The sequence below is a fragment of the Tachysurus vachellii genome, chromosome 5 (assembly GCF_030014155.1).
Source record: "Tachysurus vachellii isolate PV-2020 chromosome 5, HZAU_Pvac_v1, whole genome shotgun sequence".
In the NCBI taxonomy this organism is placed as follows: Eukaryota; Metazoa; Chordata; class Actinopteri; order Siluriformes; family Bagridae; genus Tachysurus; species Tachysurus vachellii.
The window spans coordinates 18,893,580-18,920,303 of record NC_083464.1 but is presented as its reverse complement, the minus strand read 5'-3'; the positions used below and the strand labels follow the sequence as shown (position 1 = coordinate 18,920,303).

The following is a 26,724-nucleotide window of genomic DNA, read 5'->3' as shown; positions in this document are numbered from 1 at the left end:
AAAGACTTTTCCACCTCTGAAGGAAGGAGCATATGTGAAAGGTACATGATTAGATTTGATCTGATCTTTTAATCCGAGTGCTGGTATCATTTTCCCATCAGTGATAAATCCTCAGGTTGCCGGACACTTACCGATCTCTGTCTGGTCACTGTTCTATACTCTTTTTTTTATGATTCGTCTCTTTCCATCAGGCCATTATGTCAGCTGAGAATGAAGGGCTGACCCATTGTAAAATTATCCTGGTGTTCGCCATCACTATGGACCTCATTGGGATTACTATACTCCTGGTGGGAGTCTTTGTCACTCTAGAAATTAAAGGCCAAGACTTTGGTGATCTGCTGGTCTACTCGGGCGTGCTGTTGGTCCTGACGTCTATGATCGCCTGGGTCATGTGGTACAGCGGCAACATTGAAGGCTTGAGCATAACAAAGGACCTTGGAACTAAACACAGTGCTGTGGATCGCCTAGCTCACACACTCAGTCTGCGCATACGAGGGAGCCGTCACGCAAAATAGGATGACCTTTCGAGAGCTGAGACTTCCCTTACTGGGGTGTCAGATTACCTTCAATGCTCAAATATCCAGAAATAGTATACTGTAGGTATAGTGGTGTGGTTTATTAGTTATCTTAAATACAACAGTTTACTGACTACTGGCTGTACTTGTGAATATTATTTAAATATTTAGTTGATAGAAGTAGGAACTAACAACCTGATAGTTTTGTGTTTATTTAGAACTCTACACACACTCTATAATATGGATGTATATCGTGTGAATGTACCAACAGTACATATGGGAACAGTTCTGGTTTAATTCATTCACTTTGATATCCCCTGTTATAAACATGTTGTAAATAGTACAATTTTACTGGTTTTACTGAGTAATAACAGTAAATTATACCCATAACAATTCTGGCAATTCTAGATAAAGACTATTCTAATGTAAATGTAGATTTAAAAAAGGTATTCGAATGTATATACAGATGGTGTTTTGTATTTTTAATAAATATTGTATTTAAAAAAAGTAAATTAAACTTTAATACAGGCTGATGCGTGTTCACATATACATCATAAATTGGCCAGTACTTCCAGTTCTCACTAATTAATGTTCAAGTGTAGACATGTTCTGTCAAATACAAACCTCATAGTAACGTATATATTGTAACATTCTAAATACTGAAACGCACATGCAAATCTTTTGAAGCAAATTTCACATCTCTTTACACGAATACTAACAACGTTCCAAGTATAAAAATATTTTGATCAACCTGGGGTACATTTCCGATTTCTTACTGCATTTAACATACCTCACATAAAAATAATTCACACAGTATATCGATATGGACTAGTTATTAAGGTACACGTTTCTATCAAGGCATAATGATGGTAACTGAATTGATCTCTGTTTGCTCACTCGTCGTTTTCTTGTAGTTTGACAATTGTACATGAACCCACTAAGAAATTAATTAAAAACATCCTTTTAGAGAGGATGATGTGGTGGCCACAATTTCTAGTACGGATTCAAGTTTATGAGGCGATCTGTCTGACTGCTCAATCGTTTTTGCCGCAAATCTGCATTATAGGAAAGAAAAAAAAAAAAAATGCACAAAACTGCACAGATCTACCAAACAGTCGGTTAAAACTGAGAAACAAAACGGTAAATCAAAATCAAAACGGCACTGCAACATTTTTCAGCATACTCTCTTTGCTGGGTCATTCATTCTGAGTGCTATATAAAGTAATACATGTCTGATATCAACAGTCACATCACTTAATACCATTCTTTGCTCTTTCAAAGGCAATAACCTGGAGAAGGGGCAGACATACAAGTGCACAGCAAGGCAAACATGTAAAGTGTGCGTCTCAATGACAAACACTAAATGATAAATACATATGAGCATACAGACAATATTAGTGTCAAAGAGAGGAGCTAGGAACCGACTGAGTCGGGCTCTGCCAGATGATTACGTGACTTCGTTCTGATCTCTGTGGGACATTTTCACCAAGTCCATCACTGACTTCATCACCTGTAGAAGTGGAAACAAAGATCATATTTATTATTTATTTATTACTATTTTATATGCAGCGTTTCAGTTGATCCGTTATTATACATGGAGCAAAATACAGGCATATGTTACAAGAGAACCTGCTTCAGTCTGCTAAAAACAAATAATGAATTTTGACTTTGAAAATTTTACTTTAAGAACATATTAACATATTGCAATCCAGTTACCATCTAGAACAATCTGTGTAACTCATTTGTAATTCAAATGAATTACTTAAAGGAGTTAAAATACTTTTGAAATGCACAGTAGGAACATTAAGAAACAACTGTTTGTGACTCACCAATACGGAAATTGATGTAGCCTTCACCACCACTGAGGATGAGATGAGAGGTAGAGGCAGCACCATCTGCTGAAACAGAAGTACCACGGCAGCCTGGAAATATGTCAAGAGCAGATCAAGAAAAAAAGGGTCAGGCTGGGAAGTTTGCACAAGCTCTACAACATAAAGCTTCTAAATGTGGCATTTAATATTTATGGAATACTGAATACTGATCAATACTGATTTTTGAGCAAGTGTCACCTGGAGCTGAGATGATGAATTTAACTGCTTGACGGTGACCATGAAAGCACAGCTGAGCTAAAGACAAAGTGCAATATGGGATAGAGGACTCAGAACCTGCAAAATAATTACAAAAAGAGAACATCAAGCAAATTCGGTCATATTAAAAACCGATTCTTATACAGCTATGAAATTCAACATAACTCACCAAGTGTTAATGGGATGGAGAAAACAGCACCACTTCCTGTGCCCACCCATAGCCGCCCACTGACCACAGACAGGGCAGAGATCTGAAGTGGTGAAAGGGACAGAAATGCATTGCCTGGAAGCAGGGTAAACAATATGAATATACCTTTTAATCATCTGCGAAACATTTTTTTCAAAATACATGTTACAGTTTAAATAAACCTGTCAGCACTCACAGGGATACATGTGTCATAATCAAAGAAACCAAAGATTTATGTTGTAAACTGTATGAAAATGAGGTGTCAAATATCTGTGATAAACATGCACCATCTAGAACAGTGTAAAGATGATGGGAAAAAAGGGGATTTATGCAACAAAATGATCTGATTAATTCAGTAAGTTATTTCAGCAGTTATGCAAGAGCAAATATTGCAGAGCTGACTCAAGAGCAACAATTCTCCTGTTTGTCAAATGCTATGACTGACATTTAACTTAATGTTTTTATCTTCTATTATCATTTTGAATCTATTTTAGTTATTACATATTTAAATAACTGAAAATCAATATATAGTTATATTGAATCAATAAATAAATAACAAATCAATAAATAGCTGTTGCTATTAGGTGAAATCTTTAAGTGCTAGTATTATCAATTCACAAAACAAAATGCAGCACTTGCCTAAAGCTTTGGTTATCACCGACGAAACATCAGCCTCCTGTAGTGGTCGTCCAGTTGTCCAATCAAAGAGCCTAAGGGTGGGATCCAGCCGACAAGAAGCCCAAACTCCACTTCCTGCTGCGCACAGGAAGCGAACCTGCTGTTCACTTCGTTGTGACACTGTGAATGATTTCTGCAAGGTCAGAAAGAGAAGGAAAACATCAACTGTAAATCTTATGTTCATGCTGACATTTAGTTGCATGACAAAGTTTCTAGTGCATACATACCGTCACTTCCCGCTTTTGAACATCAATCATCAATACTTTGTTCCAGTATCCCACCCAGAGACAGCCACTCTTTGCTAAGCAACAGCGAATGGGCTGCAGAGGAGTTATGCCCAGTGACAATACTTCATGAGAGTGAAGATTCCATCCACCTTAGAAAAGCAAAAACTTCAGAATCATGATTTACAGCATGCTTGTTTCCAAACCAAGCCAAAAGTCAGCCCAGAGTGTAAATGCATTAAGACTGAACAAGAGACACACCGGAACTGTAGCTGAAAAAGGCGAGCATTCCGTTTCCTAATCCAGCAATTACCTGACCTGGTGAGAACCTAGAAGTAACAAAGTGGTTAGAAATAATTGTCTGATTGTTGCACAAAATACAGAAATGCAAAAACTCACGTAAGAGAATGCACCCCCTCCGAGAGACTGACTGACTGCATACAGCGCCTCCTAGAGCCAGAGGCTGGATGAACGAGCACACTGATAGACAAAAAAATTATTAAAAAAAAAAAGTACAGAATTTGAATCATTTAAAATTTAATTTGAGACATTATATTTTCATACCCTCCGTCCTGTGTTCCAATCCACACAGTCCCAGATGTTTCTCCTGAAGCAAGAGATGGGTAAGAGTTGAGCAGCAAACAGTACCAAGCACACAATCATAAGCAGTTCTTAAACTAAGCAGGAACTATTTCAAGCATGTTCACTGGCTGAACTGACCAGTTGGAGGCACAGCACAAATGCACAGAGCTGGAGAAGTGGGCGGAAGGCTGAACTGATCCAGGATGGTATTGGAACGTGCTGGGTCAATAACTGTGACATCACTACTGGAGGCGGGTCCAGTGATTGCCCAGACAGAACACTGAGATTGGAGGCATGGGATGTGTATGAGAATCAATGACATGTTAGGGCAGGTGGAGAATGGGTGTTAAGTTAAAGGTGATAAAACATAGATTAAAAATATATTAACCCTCAAAATCAGAACTCTTTGCATCCAAGTGAAACTTTTTTGCTTCTGCATAATGTAAGGGCTTTGTGTGTTCCCTGTAATTATCCAAAACACTGTGAGCTTATCTTAAACCAGTTATAATAGATCAAGATATCAACATACATTCTGCTCTCCTGATACCTCTGGTGGGACTGCTACAGCACAGGTCAGCTACAATAAAGAAAAACATGCATTCAGGCAACGATGGAGCTATAAATTACTGAGATTGAGAAACAGTTCAGAGAACGGTCAAAAATTTGTAGTCAGTTAAAAAGTATGCAGTAGTTTGGGTCATACAGGGCTTTATTTATGACTGTTGATTAAATAAATATATAAATAAACCTCACAATGTGAGCAAATAAACAAAATATATACTAATCAATTTCATGCAGCATATTAGAGCATACAAATTATAAATAATAAAAATTCTTAAACCAACCCTAGCCCTATTCCCTGTACCTAAGTAAGCACGAGGTAATCTTTTGGTCTACTGCTCTTTTAAATAACAGATGAAGCTTTTGTTTAAAGGAAAAAAAACCCTAGTTTTTTAGTTTACAGTTTGCTGTCACAGTGTAATACCACGTAATACAAAAACATCTATGAAAGCTTCTACTCGACCAAACAATATATCATTGAGCACTGATTAAGATCACAGAAAATTATCTACAAAAAAAGAAGAGTTTTTACATGCTCATTATTTACTGCTGACACTTTTTTATTTTCAGTTCTAATTATATGAATGAAAAAAAAATTAAATATAGATTTATGATCAGTTTTCTAGAATATTGTCCAATAGCTTGCCAAAAAAAATGTCGCCTAGCATCCGTTATTCCTGTAAAATCTTTATACATAGAATGACTATGCACTGTAGCATAGGGTGAAAGTAGACTTAAGCGCAAGTATTTTCAGTGATCTAAACAATGAATTACATGAATTCCCACCAACTGTCCCTAAAGTACATTTTATATAAAAGATATAATATATTTAAAGCGGTCCAGTGATATATAACTAGCTGTGAATCTGACCTTAGCAGAAGCATCTCTTTGGTCAAGCAATCGCAACTGTGTGAGAACAGGCACATCTTTAGGCTCCAGAAGTGGATCAATGTTCTGGTTCATACAGGAACACACAAACAGAATTTTAACAAATCAGAAAATCTACAAACTGATTATTTTAAAGAAATGACAATGCTGAAAAATTTGAGCTTCACTATGCATGTGCAAGTGTGTGCGTACCTGTGTGCCAGTCTGAGAAAGAGGCACACTCCAGCCATGCACCTGTCTTTTCCCCAGATTTCCCCACACGTGAGAGCGGATCTCCCGGTAGAGCTCTCTCCTCCTCAGCCTGGGAGATAGAGAATCCCTGAAGAGACAACCAGAGCACCAGTCACTTAAATAATTTGTAATACAAAAAAAACCCTATAAAAAACAACTCTATTGTTTGCTGTTGTGAAAGAAGCAGCTTTTATATATAAACCAAATAACTTAGTAAAGCTGAACATCTGCATCTATAAACATGAGAAACAGACAAAAAGACAACATACTCTGTCTGAATCACACTGACAAGGTGAGGGTTATGAGGTGAAGCTACTGGTGAGGAAGTGGGAGAGGGAACAGAAGGGACAGTAAGGGCCAAAGCAGCTGGGGCAAAGGCAGCTGGAGCCAAAGCGGCTGGAGCCAGTTGGTCCTTCGACAAACCAAGAAAACGGTTAAACCTGTGAAACACAAGCACCAAACCAATTAATTACAAATAATCATTACCTTCTCATATGACCAAAGTCTGTGGTTTTAACTGGTCTTTCAATAACACCTTGAAATTCAGGCACTGAATTATGTGAAATTTTCCTCAAGCATAATATGTGCAGAAATCATAGACAAGAAGAATCCAAGATTCTCCACTCTAAAACTACTCTGAAAAAAAAAGTGATCTAGATTGTGTGTTTGTGTGTGTTAAAATGTATCCATCCATATATTTATGTATTCCTTATTTTTCATCTATTTTAAATATTCATGATTTTCAATAATTTTCCTTGTGTTTGTATTAAAAAAAATTCCATTTAACATTGGAAACTGCAGAGTTGGAAAATAGTAGGAAAAATAATGTGTTTCAAACCTCTTCCATACACTGCTCTTCCTGTCTTCTGGGATCTTTTCGTTCTTGGTAACACTTAAAAGAGGAGAACAGCAAGTCAGTCAATGTAAAAAATAAAATCAGTTTATCCGATTGCTAAATATTAGAGTATGCAGATGAGCACTTATTCTGAGATTTCTAATGCATGGACTAATACTCAGAACTATTATTTTATTTTACACCATTTTCACTTTGCAATATATTCAACTGTCTGAATGAGCACAGGAGATGAACACATTATCATGGGAGACGTAGTTGAACAGACCCGTGAGCCTGAGTCCGCCTCAGAACATCCTGTAGTTCAATCAACCGCTCTTTATATTGGTTCTTCTCCATGACCACACGAGCCATCTCTGAACGTGAGAACCGACGGTGAGAGTTAGGCAAAGAAGCCTGGTGGTGAAAGAAATAACAGTAGCTGATATAATGCATACAGTTTGTACTAGCAACAAGAAAAACATGAAAAACAAAAATTATAGCACCAACACAGTTTGGCTTATAGTCATCCCTCTAAAGTTTCAAAAGATCATTTCATCCTATTCCAGCTCTGATTACACTTAATCCAGGTGATCATGGGTTGCAGAATTTTGTTCTCCTTGCTTGGCCTTATGTTTCGTAATGATACAGGTTTGGTAACAATATAGGGATGAAGAATTTATTAGAAAAGTTTGAACAACCACAATTCAAGATCAAAATCAACACAAACTTACATCAGAGTCCTCAGCCTGTGATGCTTTCAGTTCTTTGTGGAGCCTGAGATAATAGAGAAAGACATTAATACAGAACATGGTGAAAGAAAGAAAAAAAAAACAATTATGTTCTGTAAAGCTGCTTTGAGACAATGTCCATTGTAAAAAGTGCTATACAAATAAACTTGAATTTAATTGAATTGAATTGGCATGCAGGGTTTTATTAGACAAAGGTGATTTTTATGTTTGGTCAATAACTTAATTTTATGATTTCAAGCTCTTTTTCACATGGATAGCTTATATTAAAAAAAGTTCCCTAAACCATCCTTATTCCACAGAGAAGTCTGGAATATCTACTACAATATTGAACTAGATTTATAAAAGTTCGTCGCAACAAACTTTGATGTTGGTTTTGACGAGGCATGTATTCGCAAAGGCTGGTGCTTTTTGGAGGCAAGTGGACATAAGGGTCAGTGTTACTTTTGGAGGCAAGTGGACATAAGGGTCAGTGTTACTTTTGGAGGCAAGTGGACATAGAACTTGTGAAATCTAGTGGAGTGCTAGGGTGACAAAACATTTGGAGGCAAGTGGAGACGAGCATGTGACGTCATCCGAAAACCTGTGACGCAATTCCACTCCTTGGGCTGAGTGTTTTGATATGTCACATATCCATGTTGTAAAAAGTTTTTTCATTTTGCATTTTTTGGGGGCAGGGCTGCAGGACATCCGACAGGCCAGTCGGTACACCAATTTAAAACTGTGTTCAGAGTATCACCCTAAAGGAGCTGGCCAAGTTTGGTGTAGATAGTTCGAAAGCTTGCCGAGTTATAAACCTCCAAAGTTTATAATGGGAGTCTATGGAAAAAAGGCCACTTTGAGATCCGGTACCGGAAGTACCGGTACTCAGATCGCTTAGAAATGTCATAGCAACATAGTGGAGACCAGGGTCTACAACAGATCTGAATTTGGTTCATGTGGCTCGAAAGCCCTAGGAGGAGTTACTATTTATAAATTTTTGTCTAAGCTTAAATAGGAAAACAGAATGTTGGCTTCTACAAAGCCAACATAATTAATATCTAAACAGGGCAGAAAAAGTGGGTAAGAAATCCAGATGAAAAGGGCAATGTTAACGGTGTAACTGATCTTATGTGCTTTGGAACTGACAGACAAATCAATCAAGGTTTTCTGTGAACTGATCAAATTCTTAAAAAGTACTTTTTAGTAAAAGTACCTTTTATTAGCAGACCTCTTCTACAGCATGGTGGACACATAGAGCTCTAGTAGGAGTTGTGACTTTCAATTAACAACTGCAGCAAATTTACCAGGGGTCTTCAGTTCTCGTTTTTAAAATAAATCTGCTTTAGCAACATACCAGCGATGTTCAAACAGTACATGTACATATTAGCTTACCTGTTAGAAAAGGCATGATTGAATCTATGTATTTGTACTTTCATATGCTGCAAGCAGAGTGCACTGCAGTAAGCTAGTACTATTATAAAATCACCCACCCCAGAGCCAAAATAAAAAACGCACATTACTAGGATTATCCCACAAAATAGTACAGTTATGCTTTTATATTTGCATTCTGCCATTTAGTCCACTGATATAAAGTCGCACTGTTACATAGGAACGATTGCTGCATTTCAGAAAGAATCACAGAAAGAGAAAATGTTGTTAATAAACCTGAGAACAGAACAAAAACCATACACTTTACCTTTTGATCTCTTCGTCCATTTCCTTGGCTTTGCTCTCAAGTCGGTTGATGGTTTCCTGGCAGGAAGTGAGCTCCAAGTTCAGGGAAGACCTCTCATTTGTCAGTTCCTCTACACGAGCAATAAGAGCCTTACGAGCAGCATCTACCATCTCACTAAAAAGAGAGAGTGAATAAAATGCAGCTGTATTGTGTGATTTAAAAACATTTTTTTTAATCAGAACATCTAACATAGTTCTGAAAAAATGCCTACTTAAAAAAGCAAACAAGTTCTTACTGGGTGTGTTTCAGTTCCTCATACTGTGAAAGAATCTCTTCAAACTGGACTGTGCTGCCTGCATGGAAACCACACAGAGGAAAATACACCCACCTGTCATGACTTGTACAAATTTTCATATAAATCCAGGTCTAAGAAATGACTAAACCAAACCTGTATGCTTTAAACCTACCTCTCACACTGACTCCATGGTCCACACTCTCCACGTATTCCTGACTGAGTTCCGATAGCTCGGAAAACACAGAATCGGTGTTTCTCATCTCCCACTCCAGGCTGTCCAGGTCCTTTTCCTTGTCCGCTTTTTCATCTTCTTGATTGCTTTCCTCTTCATCCTCACCTCTCTCCTCCTTAATCGGTCTGATCTCTTCCTCGAGACTGCAGTTTGGTTCTCCACCTTCTGCTCGAAGGGGAGTGCTGTACACACAAACAAACAAGTTAATGACACCCCGGTCACAGCATTTTGTTTTATATCCAAACTGTTATATTTACAATATAGACTTGATGTGCTTGTGGTGTGCGTGATTCTACATTTTAGTGAAGGTCCTAAATTAAAGACTATATCTGACTCACTATATAAATATAAAATTAAATTACACAATTCATCAAAATAAGCCACTATAGTTCTTCTTTCTCAGTAAGAAAGAATCAATGTAATCAAGATTAGACATGATGAGCTACTGCTACTGCTTAATAAGTAACTAGATTGAATCTGCAGTTCATAGAAGAACAGGTTTCTATTCCAGTAAAAATGATTTAGAAATGAACCAGAAATCAATCAGAAATCAATCCAAAAGAAAAGAAAAACAGAAACATAATGGGACATATAGAGTGAGAATGAAGAACATTGTAAATAACTAACTAAATGAATGCATAGCTAACTGCACATTGTACCTTGCTTCAATAAGGCCCTGCAGCTGGGCCAGCTCTGGAGTAGAGCTGATGATATCACTGATAAAGAATGAATTATTGATGGTTTCTGTTTTGATCCCTTTAGTGTCTGTGGACGCTGAAGTTTCTGAAACGTGGGCGTTGGAGTCTTCAGGTGGCACCTCATGCTATACAGAGAAGGGGGATACAAAAGACTTGTGAAAAAGACTTGTGTAAAAGTTATGTTTTATCAGATTAATATGCAAGGTGCAGCATTACCTGGATGGCTGCATTTTCTTCAGGTGGCTCCGTACTTTTGGAGCGAATGTGATTTCTACAACATAACACATAACACTTGTGATACACGCAATGTAAAATGTTAACGTTCATTTTATGGGGCACTACATACAACATCAGAAGTATCATGGGGAAATTCTTTACTATTCTACAGGTCATATAGCAATGTGTGATTTCAGATAACATTCTTTGGAGGAAAAAAAAGTGGTGCTAAATAGGAAAGTCAATCATTCTTATATACCTTAAAGGGGACCCTTCCCTCTCCAATTCCTTTTTCTTTTCCAGCAGATCTCGATATGTCAGGACTAACTGGAGAGAGAGAGAGAGAGAGAGAGAGAGGGGGAGAGAGGAGAGAGAGAGACAAGTATTTGACTTAAAAACAAAGTTAGAATTTTCCCAGGATAAGAAAGCTTTTAGTGCACATTCAGAATATCACTAAAAGTTTCACAAATTTACAGAGTACAGAAGGAACCAAAGTGAAAATGCTTGAAAACGGCAATGTACTTTGTGATAAATGTCAATGGAGAAGTAAGATACTGACCTTACTGTGTGTGTGTTTCAAGGTGTTTAACTCTCTGCCCAGACTTGCTCTCTGCTCCTCCAATGCCACCACTGAAGAAAACAGAACCACCTGATATTTAAACTACAAGGGAAATTAGGTGTAAATTTGTTATGTAAAATGTGCTTAACAAGATCATGTTTGCATTTAGAAATGCCAAAAGGGTGCTGACGAAAAGAAAAAGCTTGATCATTCTAGCTTGAAATATGTACATCGATTACACTAAATGTTTATATCCTGACAATGCTATATACCCGCTGTGGCCATTAGGCCAAAAGAGAAAGATCAGCAGTGTTCTCTGTAAGGGTTAGCATTATTCTTTACACTGTCAGAGGGACTCTAGCCAACCATGGGCACCTGTAAGCTTGTACACCGAGAAGGGCAGTTATTGCTTTCCTTTGAGTGTTTTTCAGGTTCCCTGTGACATTACAGCAGTAGTTTAACAGATGCTTTAGCTGTTCATGTAGACTTCACCTCTGATGTTGTGTGATAAGAGAAAACTAGTTGGGAGAGGGTAAAAACAAGCAAACAGAAAAATCCAATTCAGATCAGTGGGCCCTCACACACAAGGGAATGTTGGTCTTACCCTGGTCAGCTTGCTCTCTGGCTTTCTTTTCCAGATCTCTTTCTCTCTTTTCCCGCTCCTTGTCTCTTCCACGCATTGCCCTCCTCTCCTGCTCAAACTGATCATCTAACTCCAAGTAGCGCTGCAGAGGTGGGAGAGTAAATTGACACACAAATGCATTACTTTAAAAATGTAAAATAGAAAATGTTCTGGTTATGCACAATATAGACAGGAATTAGGTTGAATGTCAAAAACATTTAACTCATCCAAGTCAAGTACTGAACTCACCTCCTGGCTCTCCCTACGCAAGGTTCTCTCTCTCTCATACCTCTCCAGCAACTCTGCTCTCTCTCCTTTCTCCCTCTCCACAGCCTCCTCGCTCTCTCTCAGCTGAGCCCGACAGCTGGCGAGGCCTTCAAGAACCCACACCAGGATGGGAAGCAGTGATTCAACCACATCTGCTCCATGAGTCTCCACAACTGACTAAACAGTAATAAGAAGTTGAGAAAAAAATAGCTTATATTCCACAAACACAATGTGATAAGGAGGAGAAAAAAAAGCAGAAAGTGTTGGACATATCCTTTATTTACAGCACATCGTGACTAATTATTACTAATTACTAATAATTTATATATATATATATATATATATATATATATATATATATATATATATATATATATATATATATATATATATATATATATATTTTGTCAAGTGTGAGACTTATCTTCATGCACAGCCACTAGGACAGGAAGAGCATTTCACTACATCAGGGACTTTTTAAGGCACAAAGCTACATTTCACTTCCTTTATGAAACGATGCCAAAAGCATGCTGTGTAAATTCTTAGTACAGTTTAGCAATGCGTTCATCTGTGAAATGCTTTCAGAATTACAAGCTTTGTTTGTTGGACATCTTAGCTCAGTCTGGTATGTGACATGAATGTGTAAAAAGAGCAAGGTGTGTATTATGATTTGTTACCTGGAGTTCAGAGTACAATTTTCCCGCCTCCTCGCTCACAATGTCTGGGTCCAACTCCAGATCTCCCACCCCACTCAGTGAAGTTTCTCCATACTCCATTTCTTTGGTGTTATTTTTGTTTTTTTCCTCAGTCAATGTCTGACTCCTGTATTTCACTTTACCTCCCTACACAATTGCTTACTTTTCAAGAATTCCCTTCCCTCCGTAACTTAGACAGTCTTGGCCTCCATTTCAAATCACCTCAACCTTCAACTGTGGTGTTTAAGCAGATGAAAATACACATTTGTATTCCTAACTCTTTAACTGAAATTAATACCCAACTACACATTTCTACCTCATTCCAATGATCTATAATAAGCACATACAGTATTTCACAACATTACTCCATTGACCGTACACTGAGACAGGCTTAACTAATGTCCGGTGGGGTTTTGGTGTCCATTCTGGAAAAGAGGAAGAAGATTATTTCCTTGAATTATCATAATCAACATTGTAATTTGCTAACTGCATAAATACTGTTTAACTTGTATAGCACAGTTGTTTGTAAACAGAGGTCTTTATATGTGGCTACTGAGGAGTGTAATTGGATTTACTAGGTTTCATAGCCACTAAATCAGTGGCTCTCACAGACACAAAAAGGGTTTGATAACATATATATATATATATATATACACACACACACACACACACACACACGTGTGTGTATATATATATATATGGGTTATTATACATACATACATACAGTACACACACACAACATACAGTACACACACACACACACACACACATACATATATATACGTATATATATATATATATATATATATATAAAAGGGTTATTATACACTATAATCCAACTATAAGCATACAGTTTATATATCCATACTCATTGTATGTTCAGAAATTTGTACTGAGGCTTGAGTTGGATTTATTTTATAGTTAAAGGGGTTTAATGTTCTTAATGATCCCCTGATGAACTGAATTAAGTAGAACAAATAGAAAACACAATATTACCCAATGATGTTTAGGACAACAGGGATAAGGTGTAGAGAACATGGAGCAGCTGAACCGCTAACACACTCGCTTTGTTGACAAGCTGTTAGACTTTATTTACCTTTTTCTCAGGTCATTTCTATACCAAGTAAAAATATAAACGGTGGCTGGATTAATGACCTCACACCTGACTATTAGTATATAATATATTATGTACAGGAGACATGATGTTGAGACAAGACAGGGCCTAAGTGTGTATACAGTGTCTCCCAAACAGGAGAAAACTGACACAAGACACCTTGAAAACTCACCGTCTGTTTCATTCAGCCTGTAGTTACATGTAAGTCAACATGAACATAGAGTTAAAATAAAAAATAACGCCAGCTCACCTGTGTCTATTACTGTGAACAACCTCTTCGTCTCGGTAGATTTCCAGTGGTTAGCTCGATATCGATATCAATTACTCTGAAGCAGGTTAGAGGAGAGGCGTGGAGTCGAAAGTAATAAGCGTGTCAGTCGTCAGGTGACAGCCAATCATAATAAAGAAACCTCACGGTGTAGCCAATCATGGAGTAGAGAGGGCGGGACTTGTAGGAGAAAAGGGGGAAAACTTTTCTGAAACTTTAGATATCCATGTGACGAGAATCGGTCATGTGACGTGGGGCCACGAAAAGTTAAAACCACGCGAAGTATTTTGCATTCCGAACAATATCATCTAATCTAGTGACACTAAATCAGCGTTCAAAGGTCAGACTGTGAACTTTACTTTCTAAACTTGTTGTGGTGTCCTGAACTGACCTTTAACACGTGTTTGGCAGCGAAATACAACTCAGGTGTATTTAATAAATATCAGGTTTCATCAGGACGGAGACTACAGGACGAAACACCAACCGCATGGACTCTCTCTCTCTCTCTCTCTCTCTCTCTCTCTCTCTCTCTCTCTCTCTCTCTCTGTGTGTCTGTGTCTGTGTCTGTGTGTCTGTGTGTCTGTGTGTCTGTCTCTCTGTCTCTCTCTCTCTCTGTCTCTGTGTCTGTGTCTGTCTCTGTGTCTGTGTCTGTGTCTGTGTCTGTGTGTCTCTCTCTGTGTCTCTCTGTCTCTCTCTCTCTCTCTCTCTGTGTGTGTGTGTCTCTCTCTCTGTGTCTCTCTCTGTGTCTCTGTCTCTCTCTGTGTCTCTCTGTCTCTCTCTGTCTCTCTCTGTCTCTCTCTGTGTCTCTGTCTCTCTCTCTCTCTCTCTCTCTCTCTCTCTCTCTCTCTCTCTCTCTCTCTCTCTCTCTCTCTCTGTGTCTCTCTCTGTGTCTCTCTCTCTCTCTCTCTCTCTCTCTCTCTCTCTCTGTGTCTCTCTCTGTGTCTCTCTCTCTCTCTCTCTCTCTCTCTCTCTCTCTCTCTCTCTCTCTCTGTGTCTCTCTGTGTCTCTCTCTGTGTCTCTCTCTGTGTCTCTCTCTCTCTCTCTCTCTCTCTGTGTCTCTCTCTCTCTCTCTCTCTCTCTCTGTGTCTCTCTCTCTCTCTCTCTGTGTCTCTCTCTCTCTCTGTGTCTCTCTCTCTCTCTCTCTGTGTCTCTCTCTCTCTCTCTCTGTGTCTCTCTCTCTCTCTCTGTGTCTCTCTCTCTCTCTCTCTCTCTCTCTCTCTCTCTCTCTCTCTCTCTCTCTCTCTCTCTCTGTGTCTCTCTCTCTCTCTCTCTGTGTCTCTCTCTCTCTCTGTGTCTCTGTCTCTCTCTGTCTCTCTCTGTCTCTCTCTGTGTCTCTGTCTCTCTCTCTCTCTCTCTATCTCTCTCTCTCTCTCTCTCTCTCTCTCTCTCTCTCTCTCTCTCTCTCTCTCTCTCTCTCTCTCTCTCTCTGTGTCTCTCTCTCTCTGTCTGTGTCTGTGTGTCTCTCTCTGTGTCTCTCTCTCTCTCTCTCTCTCTCTCTCTCTCTGTGTCTCTCTCTCTCTCTCTCTCTCTCTCTCTCTCTCTCTCTCTCTCTCTCTCTCTGTCTGTGTCTGTGTGTCTCTCTCTGTGTCTCTCTCTGTGTCTCTCTCTCTCTCTCTCTCTCTCTCTCTCTCTCTGTGTCTCTCTCTCTCTCTCTCTCTGTGTCTCTCTCTCTCTCTCTCTGTGTCTCTCTCTCTCTCTCTGTGTCTCTCTCTCTCTCTCTCTCTCTCTCTCTCTCTCTCTCTCTCTCTCTCTCTCTCTCTCTGTGTCTCTCTCTCTCTCTCTCTGTGTCTCTCTCTCTCTCTGTGTCTCTGTCTCTCTCTGTCTCTCTCTGTCTCTCTCTGTCTCTCTCTGTGTCTCTGTCTCTCTCTCTCTCTCTCTATCTCTCTCTCTCTCTCTCTCTCTCTCTCTCTCTCTCTCTCTCTCTCTCTCTCTCTCTCTCTGTGTCTCTCTCTCTCTGTCTGTGTCTGTGTGTCTCTCTCTCTCTCTCTCTCTCTCTCTCTCTCTCTCTGTGTCTCTCTCTCTCTCTCTGTCTCTCTCTCTCTCTCTCTGTGTCTCTCTCTGTCTCTCTCTGTGTCTCTCTCTCTCTCTCTCTCTCTCTCTGTGTCTCTCTCTCTCTCTCTCTGTCTCTCTCTCTCTCTCTCTGTGTCTCTGTCTCTCTCTCTCTCTCTGTGTCTCTCTCTCTCTCTCTCTCTCTCTCTCTCTCTCTCTCTCTCTCTCTCTCTCTCTCTGTGTCTCTCTCTGTGTCTCTCTCTGTCTCTCTCTCTCTCTCTCTCTCTCTCTCTCTCTGTGTCTCTCTCTCTCTCTCTCTGTGTCTCTCTCTCTCTCTCTCTGTGTCTCTGTCTCTCTCTGTCTCTCTGTGTCTCTGTCTCTCTCTCTCTCTCTCTCTCTCTCTCTCTCTCTCTCTCTGTCTCTCTCTCTGTGTCTCTCTGTCTCTCTGTCTCTCTCTCTCTCTCTCTCTGTGTCTCTCTCTCTCTCTCTCTCTCTCTCTCTCTCTCTCTCTCTCTGTCTCTCTCTCTGTCTCTCTCTCTGTGTCTCTCTGTCTCTCTGTCTCTCTGTCTCTCTGTCTCTCTCTCTCTCTCTCTCTCTCTCTCTCTCTCTCTCTCTCTGTGTCTGTGTCTCTGTGTGTCACACTCTCTCTCTCTCTTGCTTTTGCTCTCTATGTAAGAGAAGCCCTATTATTAGCTAATCCCTTACAGTTACAACCTTTTATCAAACACCCAGTTCACACCAAAACCAGGCAAACTCAAGAACACAATTATTGGGGCAGATGTGACTTCTGAGTATGTCAACAGTTAGCAGGTGAAATTATTACTAACGTTTCTAAACATAGTGCCTGACCTACTTTTTCAGCTTCCAAGCTGAGATGATACAGTACACATTGTGAACCTTTGTGAAAATACAGGTTAGTCTGATGAACTATCACGTGCCAGAACACAGGCTGAGCTGCTCAAACTGGTAGACCATATTTACCATCATCTTTTTTCTTAAATACATCTCTACACTGAAGCTGTTTTCTTTCTTCCATGCTGGGAAATATGGCGTACAGCTTGTCCAGCCTGCCCTGGATTTTGATTCAAATTAAACTGGATTTTTCAGCAAGGATCAGTGTTCATGCTCAAGTCCCAAATTATTCCACTGCAAATAATTTAAGTGCAGTGAAACTATATACTGAGACATATTGAACTCTATGCTATGTTTTTATTTTAAATATATTAATATTTTTCAAAACTATAATCACACAGACACAATGTCTTTTGATGACATTTTATTAACTCCACATGACATGAAACAAATATTCTGGGAATAAATAACAATCAAATAAATTAAGAGTACTAATTATTGACTATTAGTATTAAATAGACATTTAGATTAGATATTTAGTAAAATCAGTTAATCAGATATTTGCCCCAGATACAGTATGTACATACTACAGGAATTTTACACACACAAGTCAGTCTATTAGATTCCTGTATTTTGAACAGTATGTACAAAAAACAGGTTATAAGATAATTAATTAAAACATTGGGTCGTTGTCAGATTTCCAAGTTTCTGGACGTTTCCCCCATTTCCCATAGAGACAGGGAAGCTTATGATTAGCCTTCATCACGACTACACTGAGACATGAATCAGGCTTCCTGATGACCTCACACCAGTCTGGATAATCTACTGGCTGCAGATTGCTGTTTAGTGAAGACGTAATACAATGATTAGTGTTTATTAACCTATTACAAAAAGAAGCAGAATTTCCACATTTACAAACTCTTGTATGTATAACATTAAGTGAAACTCTTGATCTGTATCTACATGATTTGATGCATTGTGCTGCTGTCGCATGTTTGGCTGATTGGATAACTGCATTAATGTGCAGGTGTTCCTAATAAAGTGGACGGTGAGTGTCGCTTGCACTCTAGTTAATGCAGCACAAGTACATGCAAAATTATGCAGCATAAAAAAACAACAAAGTGATTTTTTTTTTGCGCGTATAAAGGTTTACACATTGAATGAATACTGTACTAAAAATGACTAATTTGTATAAATCTAAATAAATATAATGCTGTTTATTTATTATCATACATGTGCTATAGTTTTGTTGAATTCTTAATAGTCTTGCATTGGAGAAATATCAGTAGTTATAGTTTTTTATGTAGCTTATCAGTTTTACTAGCTAAGATTTGATGCATTTCGCATATTATAGCCAATTCAAAGGAAATGAGATTTAAAAACTTACTGATCACAGCAACCTACTCCAAAGGGTTCCATACACACACAGTGGTAGCAGTCATTTGTAATCCAGCTGTCACCAATACCAAAGACCTGACCCTGATATTCACAGCTCCCTGTGTAAAAATGCATAGTGGACATTCCTTGATAAATATTGGTGTCATTATGTAATACATGCACTATATAAGTCAATCAAATTTTAAAAATAATTGTACAGCAAATCATGCATAAAATTTAATTTAACAAACAATTTAGCTGATGCAGAAACTAGTTCCACCAAATAAAAAGAAATACACAATATTCCAATTAAAATAGTTTGTGATATGCGGGCACAGTGGCTTGTCCGTAGTGTGTGATTGCGTGAGTGAATGAGAGTGTGTGTGCCCTGTGATGGGTTGGCACTCCATCCAGGGTGTATCCTGCCTTGATACCCGATGACGCCTGAGATAGGCATAGGCACCCCGTGACCCGAGGTAGTTCGGATAAGCGGTAGAAGATGAATGAATGAATGACTTATACAGAAACATACCTTTAGTGTTGAAGGTACATTCTCCGTGGCTGTAGACTGCTAAAGATGGAGCAGCTGTACTCAGAAGACACACAGACACCAATAGTGCACTAGTGGCAGCAACATCAATGGCTCCCATCTGCAAAACAGTGGCCTATATTATATGGCTTTACACATTAAGTAATCATCTTCATGTAGTCATATATGCCTCATTCACAAATTATCACCATATTAAACCGTTTTAAAATCTCAGAAAGACATTCATGCACTAATGATTAAGAAGAATGATAAGAACCTTAAGTCGAACTTATTTTGCTCCTCTTTAGCTGTGTATTTTTCTGCAGTGTATGAGGAGGTCTCTGTGCCTTGCTCTGTCTGGTCTTCTATCACTTCTGTCCAGGTGCATCTGACAGAGCTACGATGGGTTAGTTGGACCTCTAGTATTTATACATTCATGTGTGACCCTCCTTCTTTATGCTCAGAAACCAAAACCCCTTTCCTTTTATACAAACACAAAAGGTAAAGCCATTAACCTTTGTTACAATACAATCATGTTACAATAGTACAATAAAACCATATTTACTTATACATTTTGTTGCTTCTGCCTGTAGTGATTGTGTGTTTCTCTCGAACATGGGGCGGCAGAGCGATGCAGAATTTTTTGCTGATTTTTTTTTTCCATTAAACCCATGCCTCAGAGTCTGTGCATGAATGAAAAGAGTGGAACCGTATGAGGTCTTTTACTGTTGTAATATGTCCACCTCAATGCTTGATGTGTTGTGAATGATATGATGCTTTTCTGCTCACCATCGCTGTAAAAAGTCTGCATACCCTCTGCACACAGTATGTTGTTTTTTTGCACCATATTTGTGTGTGAAAGTCCCAGGAGATCAACAGTTTCAGAAACCAACACCCATGCCACAGTTACATTTGCAGTACAATAACTGATTATCTTATTACAGTGGGATTTGTCTAAGAATAGGATGTATTAGGCAGTTATCAAAGTTGACGTGTTGTATAATTTATATATAAATAACGAACAGTGACCAGTGTAATAACAATACTAAAACAAACAACGACAACAACAAAATAATAATAATCATTTATTAATCATATATGATGTGTAATTATAATCCATTTGTTTCAATATGAAGCAAATGTAGAAATGTAGCATGTTTGCAATAGATTTTCCATGGTGACTATTGCACAAGTTTAATAGATATTTCAGCTCTTTAGGTAAAACCCAGAAAGCAGCAGCTGATGGTGAGACAATATGTTTACGATGCTTATCTGTCTGCCTACAGTTTGTTTACACTTCTTTTCTTTTAATTGCCCTGTAATCCACTGAAAGACTCTGTGTGTGTGTGTGTGTGTGTGTGTGTGTGTGTGATTTTAAAATGTAGCCCTTCTTCCAGCAATTCTTTCATCAGATCACTTTAATGAAAAAAAATGGGAAGGTCACTCACTTTTATTTCATCAGAAGATCATATAGTCCTAACATAATATTTTTCACCTTGCAAATGCAAAACGTGACTTTGTAATTAATTGTATTTTCTCTCTGTATCACATGTATTAGATTCATAGGCTGGAGAACTGGTGAAAGCACAAGTGCATTAATAACAGTGTTGGGAAAGGAAAAGTAAGCAAAGCATGGTTAGAGGTTAGAGTGGCTATGAGACATTACTTTGCTTACTGAGTCATATACTGTGTTAATCTCTATATTTTCAGTACATGTACAGTGAAAGGAAAAATAACAGAGGACCTGAAATGCATATCTGTGAGAATGATTTGAATACAGATGTTACAAATGTTTACAGAAGTGTTTGTACTATTTTGTTGTAACCTAATGCAAGAAAAGATTTGTGAAGAAGTCTAAGCTTCTTCTTGGACAAGGAGCTTCTAAACAAGCTCATAAGTGATCTAATTTCTTCTTCTTCTTTTAATAAACGTGGACAGATATAGGAAGATATGGAAAGGAACTAAACCAAATCCTGACAAAATTTCTTCAGCTCAGAGTTTTGCTGTAAATTATTTACAGTGCACTTGTAAATAAAACCTCATGTTTTCTTTTAACACTGGTGACCATATTTTACAATATATTATTATTATTTTTCCTAAAAAATCGTATTTTATTTATCTATTTATTTATTGGTGGTGTAGATTACCATGCAACTAAGATCTTCTCACCAAAACCATGTAGATTGAACCTTTTTGTCTCATATTGCTTTATTTTATCTTTTATTTTTTCATGTTCAGAACATAACAAGGCACAATGTATACACAAGAAATTGTTCAGTAAAATAATTGTTTTTGAAAACCAGTTTCTACTAGTCATTAAATTCAATAAATTCACTTAAAAGTCTCCATATTTATTCACATATAATATTTATTCACTTTTAAACTTCTTTATGAAAATGGTTTGAAGATAACCAGATGCAGCTAGAAGAATTATCAGAAAGAGGAGATGTATATAATTGACTTCAGGACATTTTGTAATGCAACAGTACATGAGCACATTGTGGCCGTAGAGGTAAAAAGTTTCTTGTTAGCACTAATCTAATACTTGTGATGGTACAGTAACTTTAGGTAAAATGACGAAATTAGGTAAACTGACGAAATATAAAGATGAGCAGAGTTGTGCCAGGCTCTATAGGAATATGTCTGATATTTAGTTGATATGATATGAGGAAAACAACCGAATATCAAACATATCACATAGCCCCAGGCCTGCTGCTGAAGAGCCAGGTACCTGCAAACAGAATATGGGGCTTCAAATGGATTTCCACATGAATCCATTTCCACATGAAATACAGGATGTCTACAGGCATCACTGTTTGCTGAGAATATAGGGAGATAACTAAGAGGATAAACAAGGAAAAAAAGACTAGAGCAGGGGTTAAACAGATAAGGGAAATGCACAAAGAAAGAGAATAATCTCTCATGTACACTACGTACACAGTATAACAATAAAACCAATCTTAATGCCCATTATAAATCACACCTATTACAACAAAATGTCAGGATCAACAGCAGAAGTCAAACCATTACACAAATCATCACGGATGCAGTACAGTGTCAGTAAACACAATCATTATTCACACAATTACAGAACTTACCATGTAGTGAAGAAGCATTGTCTACACTCTTATTAGCACTAAAGCTGCTGCATACCACAGACATACATAAATGAAACAATCATGTGTGTATCAGAAAATCTATGTGTGTGAATAGTATCACTCAGATGGGCATGCATATATATACTGTATGTGTGTCCCTGGCTGATGTTTTGCAGGCCCCCCTCACACACACACACATACGGGTTAATTAGCAGCGTATTGATCAGCGTGCCTGCGGCTCTTCCTCCTGCATTAGGCTGATCAATAAATTGATTTCACACATGCACAGAAAGAGGACGAACAGTCGCATCAGTCACTCCAGGCACAAAATTCCCATATCAGTATCATAATGATCAGGTTCATTCCACACCACTGTCCCAATTAGCATTACGTCCATTATGATTGCCAAACTAACTGCTGATAACTTTTTTAACCAGTCATTATCCACGCCTATCACTAGAGTACTAGACATAATTATTATGTTTTCTTGATTTTTTTTAAATGTAATTTTCAACAGACTTATTATTAAATTAATGTTGTTATTTAGATTGCATTATATAGAAGTAGATTTTGCAGAAATTGAAAAAAGTGGTTTGCTTTATTGTTTATTGTGATTTTCTCATTAAATTCTTATTTTAAATTCTTACTAAAGATGAGTAGATTGCCTTCTTTACTTTAACTATTTATGCATGATTTTTTACTGTATTATTTGAAAAGAGCGATGTGTATATAATTTAATTCTTGCCATTGTTCTATAGTTTATGGAGCCCTTGGAGCAGAGAGGGTTAAAGGTCTTGTTCAAGGGCCCAACAGTGGCTTGGCAGAGCTGGGGCTTGAACCCTGATCCTCTGATGGACAAGCCAGAGTTTTAACCACTTGAGCAAAATAACTGTACTCTAAATATTCATAATATTTTGTAATATTTTTTTCTCTCTTTCTCTCTGTGAGCTTCCTCTCTTGACTTTATGGAGAAATAAACATAGCTATTTCATTTTTTGTCCCTGTTATTATTGTTCCATTTATTTATTCATTTGTATTTTATGTTAAGTATTTCACTATTCATCTTCCCTATTTTATTTCCTATTATTTTTGTTTTGCTTATAACTCAACCAAAAGGTCATGAACTAATGAAGTCAGAGGACAAGCAGGTTTATTGACAGCTGACCTGCTGAAAAAGTAATACCTGATTTTGTAGAATATCTTCCTGTCCTTCCAAACTTGTGCTTTTATTCACTCAAAAGATTAACAAAGTACCGATTTTGTGCTCTGTTCTTTAATTACAAAATAATTCTAATTCGTTACAATAAAATACATTCATTAGTAAAGAATCACATTCATATGTGCCAGATATGAAAAATCATAATCATATTCTCTGTCGTTCTTATTTTGTTTTCGGCTCTGTTTAAATTATATAGATTACAATATATTTAATGTTAGGTATTAAGTGTTTGCTAAATGAAGATGTCATTATTACACTATAGAACAATGCAAGGTCACATTTCAAAGTGAAGCTCAGAGAAACATGCAAGTGTAAAGTGGAATTCTACTGGATTCTTCCTCCTCCCTCTGCTGTGGTTTTTGTCCAAGGTCCAACTGAACAGAGTAACCTTCTGAGTGAGCCGAGGCGAAAGAGGATGCCACTAATTGCGTGACCTATTTGTGAGCCTGGGGGCAGCAATGTCATTGGTGGTGTGGGACAGCAATATAGGGAGGAGTGCAAACACATGCTCACTCAATAAAATTCACATGTTCAGCAGAAGCCTTCGGACAAAATCAACTTTCAGGCACAGAAAAACATCCACACGGACTGTGATGCTTCAGATGTAATAAAATCAACAGAATTCCGAGATAGCCATCTTGAAATGAAAAGATTATAGTGGCTCTTTATTTATATTTAATATGACACATATGTGAGAAAGTGTTCTTAATTTGATCCACTTATTGGCCTCTAATAATGAATAGAACTGTGATTTAGTTACTTGACTGATTCAGGGTTTAAAATAAAGGCATATATGGGTGTGGAGCACAATTAATACTGAAAAGAAATATGAGCTTAGATTAGTCTTTTTTTTATTGTTTATTTTTTTTAAATAAACTGTGTATTAAAGTATGTCATATAGGTGGTACAAATATTTAGGGGTTCTAGTAAATGTAAATGAAATGTAATACTCTATTTATAGTGCATTTTGTGTAGTGTACATTTTCATAGTTTATACCATGTGGACCAAAGATGTACATTTTATAATATCCTTACAAGAGGTTTAATTAAAAAGAGGAAAAAAACTCAACATTTTTAGTGAATTTTGAAAGTTACCTTAAACATAGAATTGTTACAGAGTAGATACAGATCCGTATACTCACCTTACACCTTTTCCAAGTTTCAAATATATGCACTGTTTTATTTCAATTCAACAAATCTATTTATTAACCACACTGTTGGATATTGGTATGGTTATAGTGCTGAGATTCAGTGAGGTTTCTGGTTGGTTTGCGTCACTATGGCTAGGAACACACTGAGGTAATGGGCTGAGGATGATGAGGAGTGACAGTGAGGAGGTCAGAACATTTTGTTTGGTCGATATAAACTAGTAAAATGTATGAGAGTGTATCCTGGATCCTGATGGAGGGTCAGAACACAACACAGACATGCATGCTGTACAATATAGCAAGCTAACTTAGATCAGAAAATCTGATCTCTACAGTATGTGGTAGATAAACAACAGGATGAAAACGGGATGTAGTAGCCTAGTGGTTAAGGTGTTGGATTACTATTCGGAAGGTTGTGACCTTGAATCTCAGGCCCAATAGCTGATACAGCTGGGCCCCTAAGCAAGGCTTAGGTTTTCTCAATTGCTCAGTTTTCATAAAATAAAATAAAAATCATTCACTCATCGAAAAGCCACTCTGGATACTGGCACATCTGATAAATGCTGTAAATGTAGATAAACAGCTATTCGTGCACACCAACTGTACAGGATGTATAAACAGTGCACAAAGGTACACATGTTCTATCTGTCATAGTGACATCAATACACACAGCTCCCATAATGGTAAACATGAAAACACCATAGTTAAATCAAGCGCACACCTTACCCTACTCTTATATGTTTGCTTAAATAAACTGAGTCACATTCAGTACCAGGACAGAAAACAGAAAATACACAATTAGTGCATACCAGCTTAAATCATTCATCTTTTATTAAAAATGTCTTGATTTTGTTTTTAATTGGAGGCTAAATGAAAATGAATTTGTTATGTGCTTTGCATTCAGTTTTTGAAACCAAGAAACATATTTATTGGAAAACTGGCACCTGTTTTACAAGCATTTAATAATGAGAAGAGTCTTGATGCATGTCTTCCATATAGCCTGAGAGATAGTGGAACCAAACTCATATAAACTTTATTAAAGTTTATAAATCATAAGACATATCACGGTATAAGAAATTCTAGAATGTACTGTATATGGAAAAACAACCTAAATATGAAATTGAGAAAAAAAATTCAGTGCAAATTCTAAATGTTCACCAAACTCAAAAATCTGAAGCTCACATGCCTTCAACAAAACACGAGAAAAGCAAATGACATATCAATGCATTTATAATGAACAAAAAAAAGAAAGAAATCTACAACTTATATTTGTGTCTGTACATACTGTAGGTGTGCATGTGTATGTGTGAATGTTTTCCTTTTTGAGACAAACAATAAAACCTTGAATTTTCACATATTTATCTTCTCTAACCTTAAAACTTCAACTTTTTGACATGTATCTTTGTAGCTCCTGCCTTTGTCTCTCATTAGGCTGCTTTAGCAGCTCCAGGATTTTGTTCTACTTGTGGTTCAATACCACATAGTTTCCTGTCAGAAAAACAAAAAATAATTATTTACAATTTAAGCAGCTTCATTTTAAGCATCATACCACATTCCCGAAGATTTCAGGAAACACATTATTGTAGACAATAAGATTGATACACAAGCTCTAAGTGAAACTCAGTGTAAAGAGATGAAATGCTAAGGGCTGCCTGAAGATAGAATTAATACAGGAAAATTAAGTGCAATAAAGTACTGTATATACAGGAGATACATTTTATTTATATCTATTTCTATCATTTTACATTTTATTTATATCTATTATATCTATTTATATCATGGGCTACAACAGCAGAAGACCAGGTCAAGTTCCACTTCTGTCAGAAAAAACAGACTGTAAAATTATAGCCTGGTCTGATTAATCTTGATTTCTTCTGAGATAAACCATGGTGTGGACAATGTTTTCTTGGCACACTTTAGACTCCAATCAATTAACACTTAAATCTCAGGTCAGGTCATTAGAGCCAGCACTCGAACCTCTCTCTGGAGCAGTCAATAATCCCCACATGCTTCAAATATGACAATACCCAGAACCTGGATTTTTTCTCGACTCCTCTACACAACACACATGACCTCGACTAGACGTTTTTGGCAGAGCATATATTTGCAGTACACATATTGCACCTACAGTATATTGCACTACAGTTATAAACATCTGGTTTTTATTCACAATTCTACAACTGATCTGCATTTTTATGCACTGCCTCTAAAAAAGGTCACCACCTTGATTTAACTAAGCAAATAGCTAAGAGCTATCCATTGGAAAATTACTGCAATGATTAATGTGTTTCAGTTGTAAACAGGCTATTTAACCCTAACTGATGCATTGAGTAGCTTCTCATTTCTTAACCAGCC

The 26,724-nt window shown here is 37.5% G+C and overlaps 3 protein-coding genes and 1 pseudogene across 3 annotated transcripts; 1 reads left to right on the top strand and 3 right to left on the bottom strand.

Moving 5' to 3' along the window:
- Window positions 1-62: 62 nt before the first annotated feature.
- Window positions 63-1,038, top strand: LOC132845854 (transmembrane protein 238-like). Its single transcript, XM_060870181.1, has one exon. It carries the CDS (start codon window positions 198-200, stop codon window positions 513-515), a length of 318 nt encoding a protein of 105 aa, XP_060726164.1. The 5' UTR covers window positions 63-197; the 3' UTR covers window positions 516-1,038.
- si:dkey-17m8.1 (C-Jun-amino-terminal kinase-interacting protein 4) lies at window positions 983-14,273 on the bottom strand. The gene is made up of 28 exons (XM_060870180.1): window positions 14,140-14,273; window positions 12,758-13,200; window positions 12,063-12,257; window positions 11,796-11,916; window positions 11,192-11,262; window positions 10,892-10,959; window positions 10,633-10,687; window positions 10,378-10,541; window positions 9,659-9,900; window positions 9,487-9,544; window positions 9,213-9,365; window positions 7,520-7,562; window positions 7,075-7,202; window positions 6,792-6,845; window positions 6,223-6,393; window positions 5,915-6,041; window positions 5,705-5,788; window positions 4,803-4,850; window positions 4,412-4,553; window positions 4,256-4,298; window positions 4,091-4,171; window positions 3,953-4,020; window positions 3,695-3,843; window positions 3,429-3,600; window positions 2,772-2,885; window positions 2,585-2,680; window positions 2,345-2,437; window positions 983-2,025 (listed from the first exon to the last, which is right to left on the bottom strand). The coding sequence occupies exons 2-28, from the start codon at window positions 12,854-12,856 to the stop codon at window positions 1,916-1,918; spliced, it is 2,949 nt and encodes a 982-aa protein (XP_060726163.1). The 5' UTR covers window positions 12,857-13,200; window positions 14,140-14,273; the 3' UTR covers window positions 983-1,915.
- A 1,004-nt stretch (window positions 14,274-15,277) lies between these two features.
- On the bottom strand, window positions 15,278-16,591 carry LOC132846006 (RNA-binding protein 25-like; annotated as a pseudogene).
- Window positions 16,592-17,471: 880 nt separating this feature from the next.
- Window positions 17,472-22,098, bottom strand: msmp2 (microseminoprotein, prostate associated 2). Its single transcript, XM_060869249.1, has 5 exons — window positions 22,003-22,098; window positions 19,182-19,385; window positions 18,908-19,025; window positions 18,386-18,494; window positions 17,472-17,837 (listed from the first exon to the last, which is right to left on the bottom strand). The coding sequence occupies exons 3-5, from the start codon at window positions 19,023-19,025 to the stop codon at window positions 17,672-17,674; spliced, it is 393 nt and encodes a 130-aa protein (XP_060725232.1). The 5' UTR covers window positions 19,182-19,385; window positions 22,003-22,098; the 3' UTR covers window positions 17,472-17,671.
- Window positions 22,099-26,724: the final 4,626 nt, after the last annotated feature.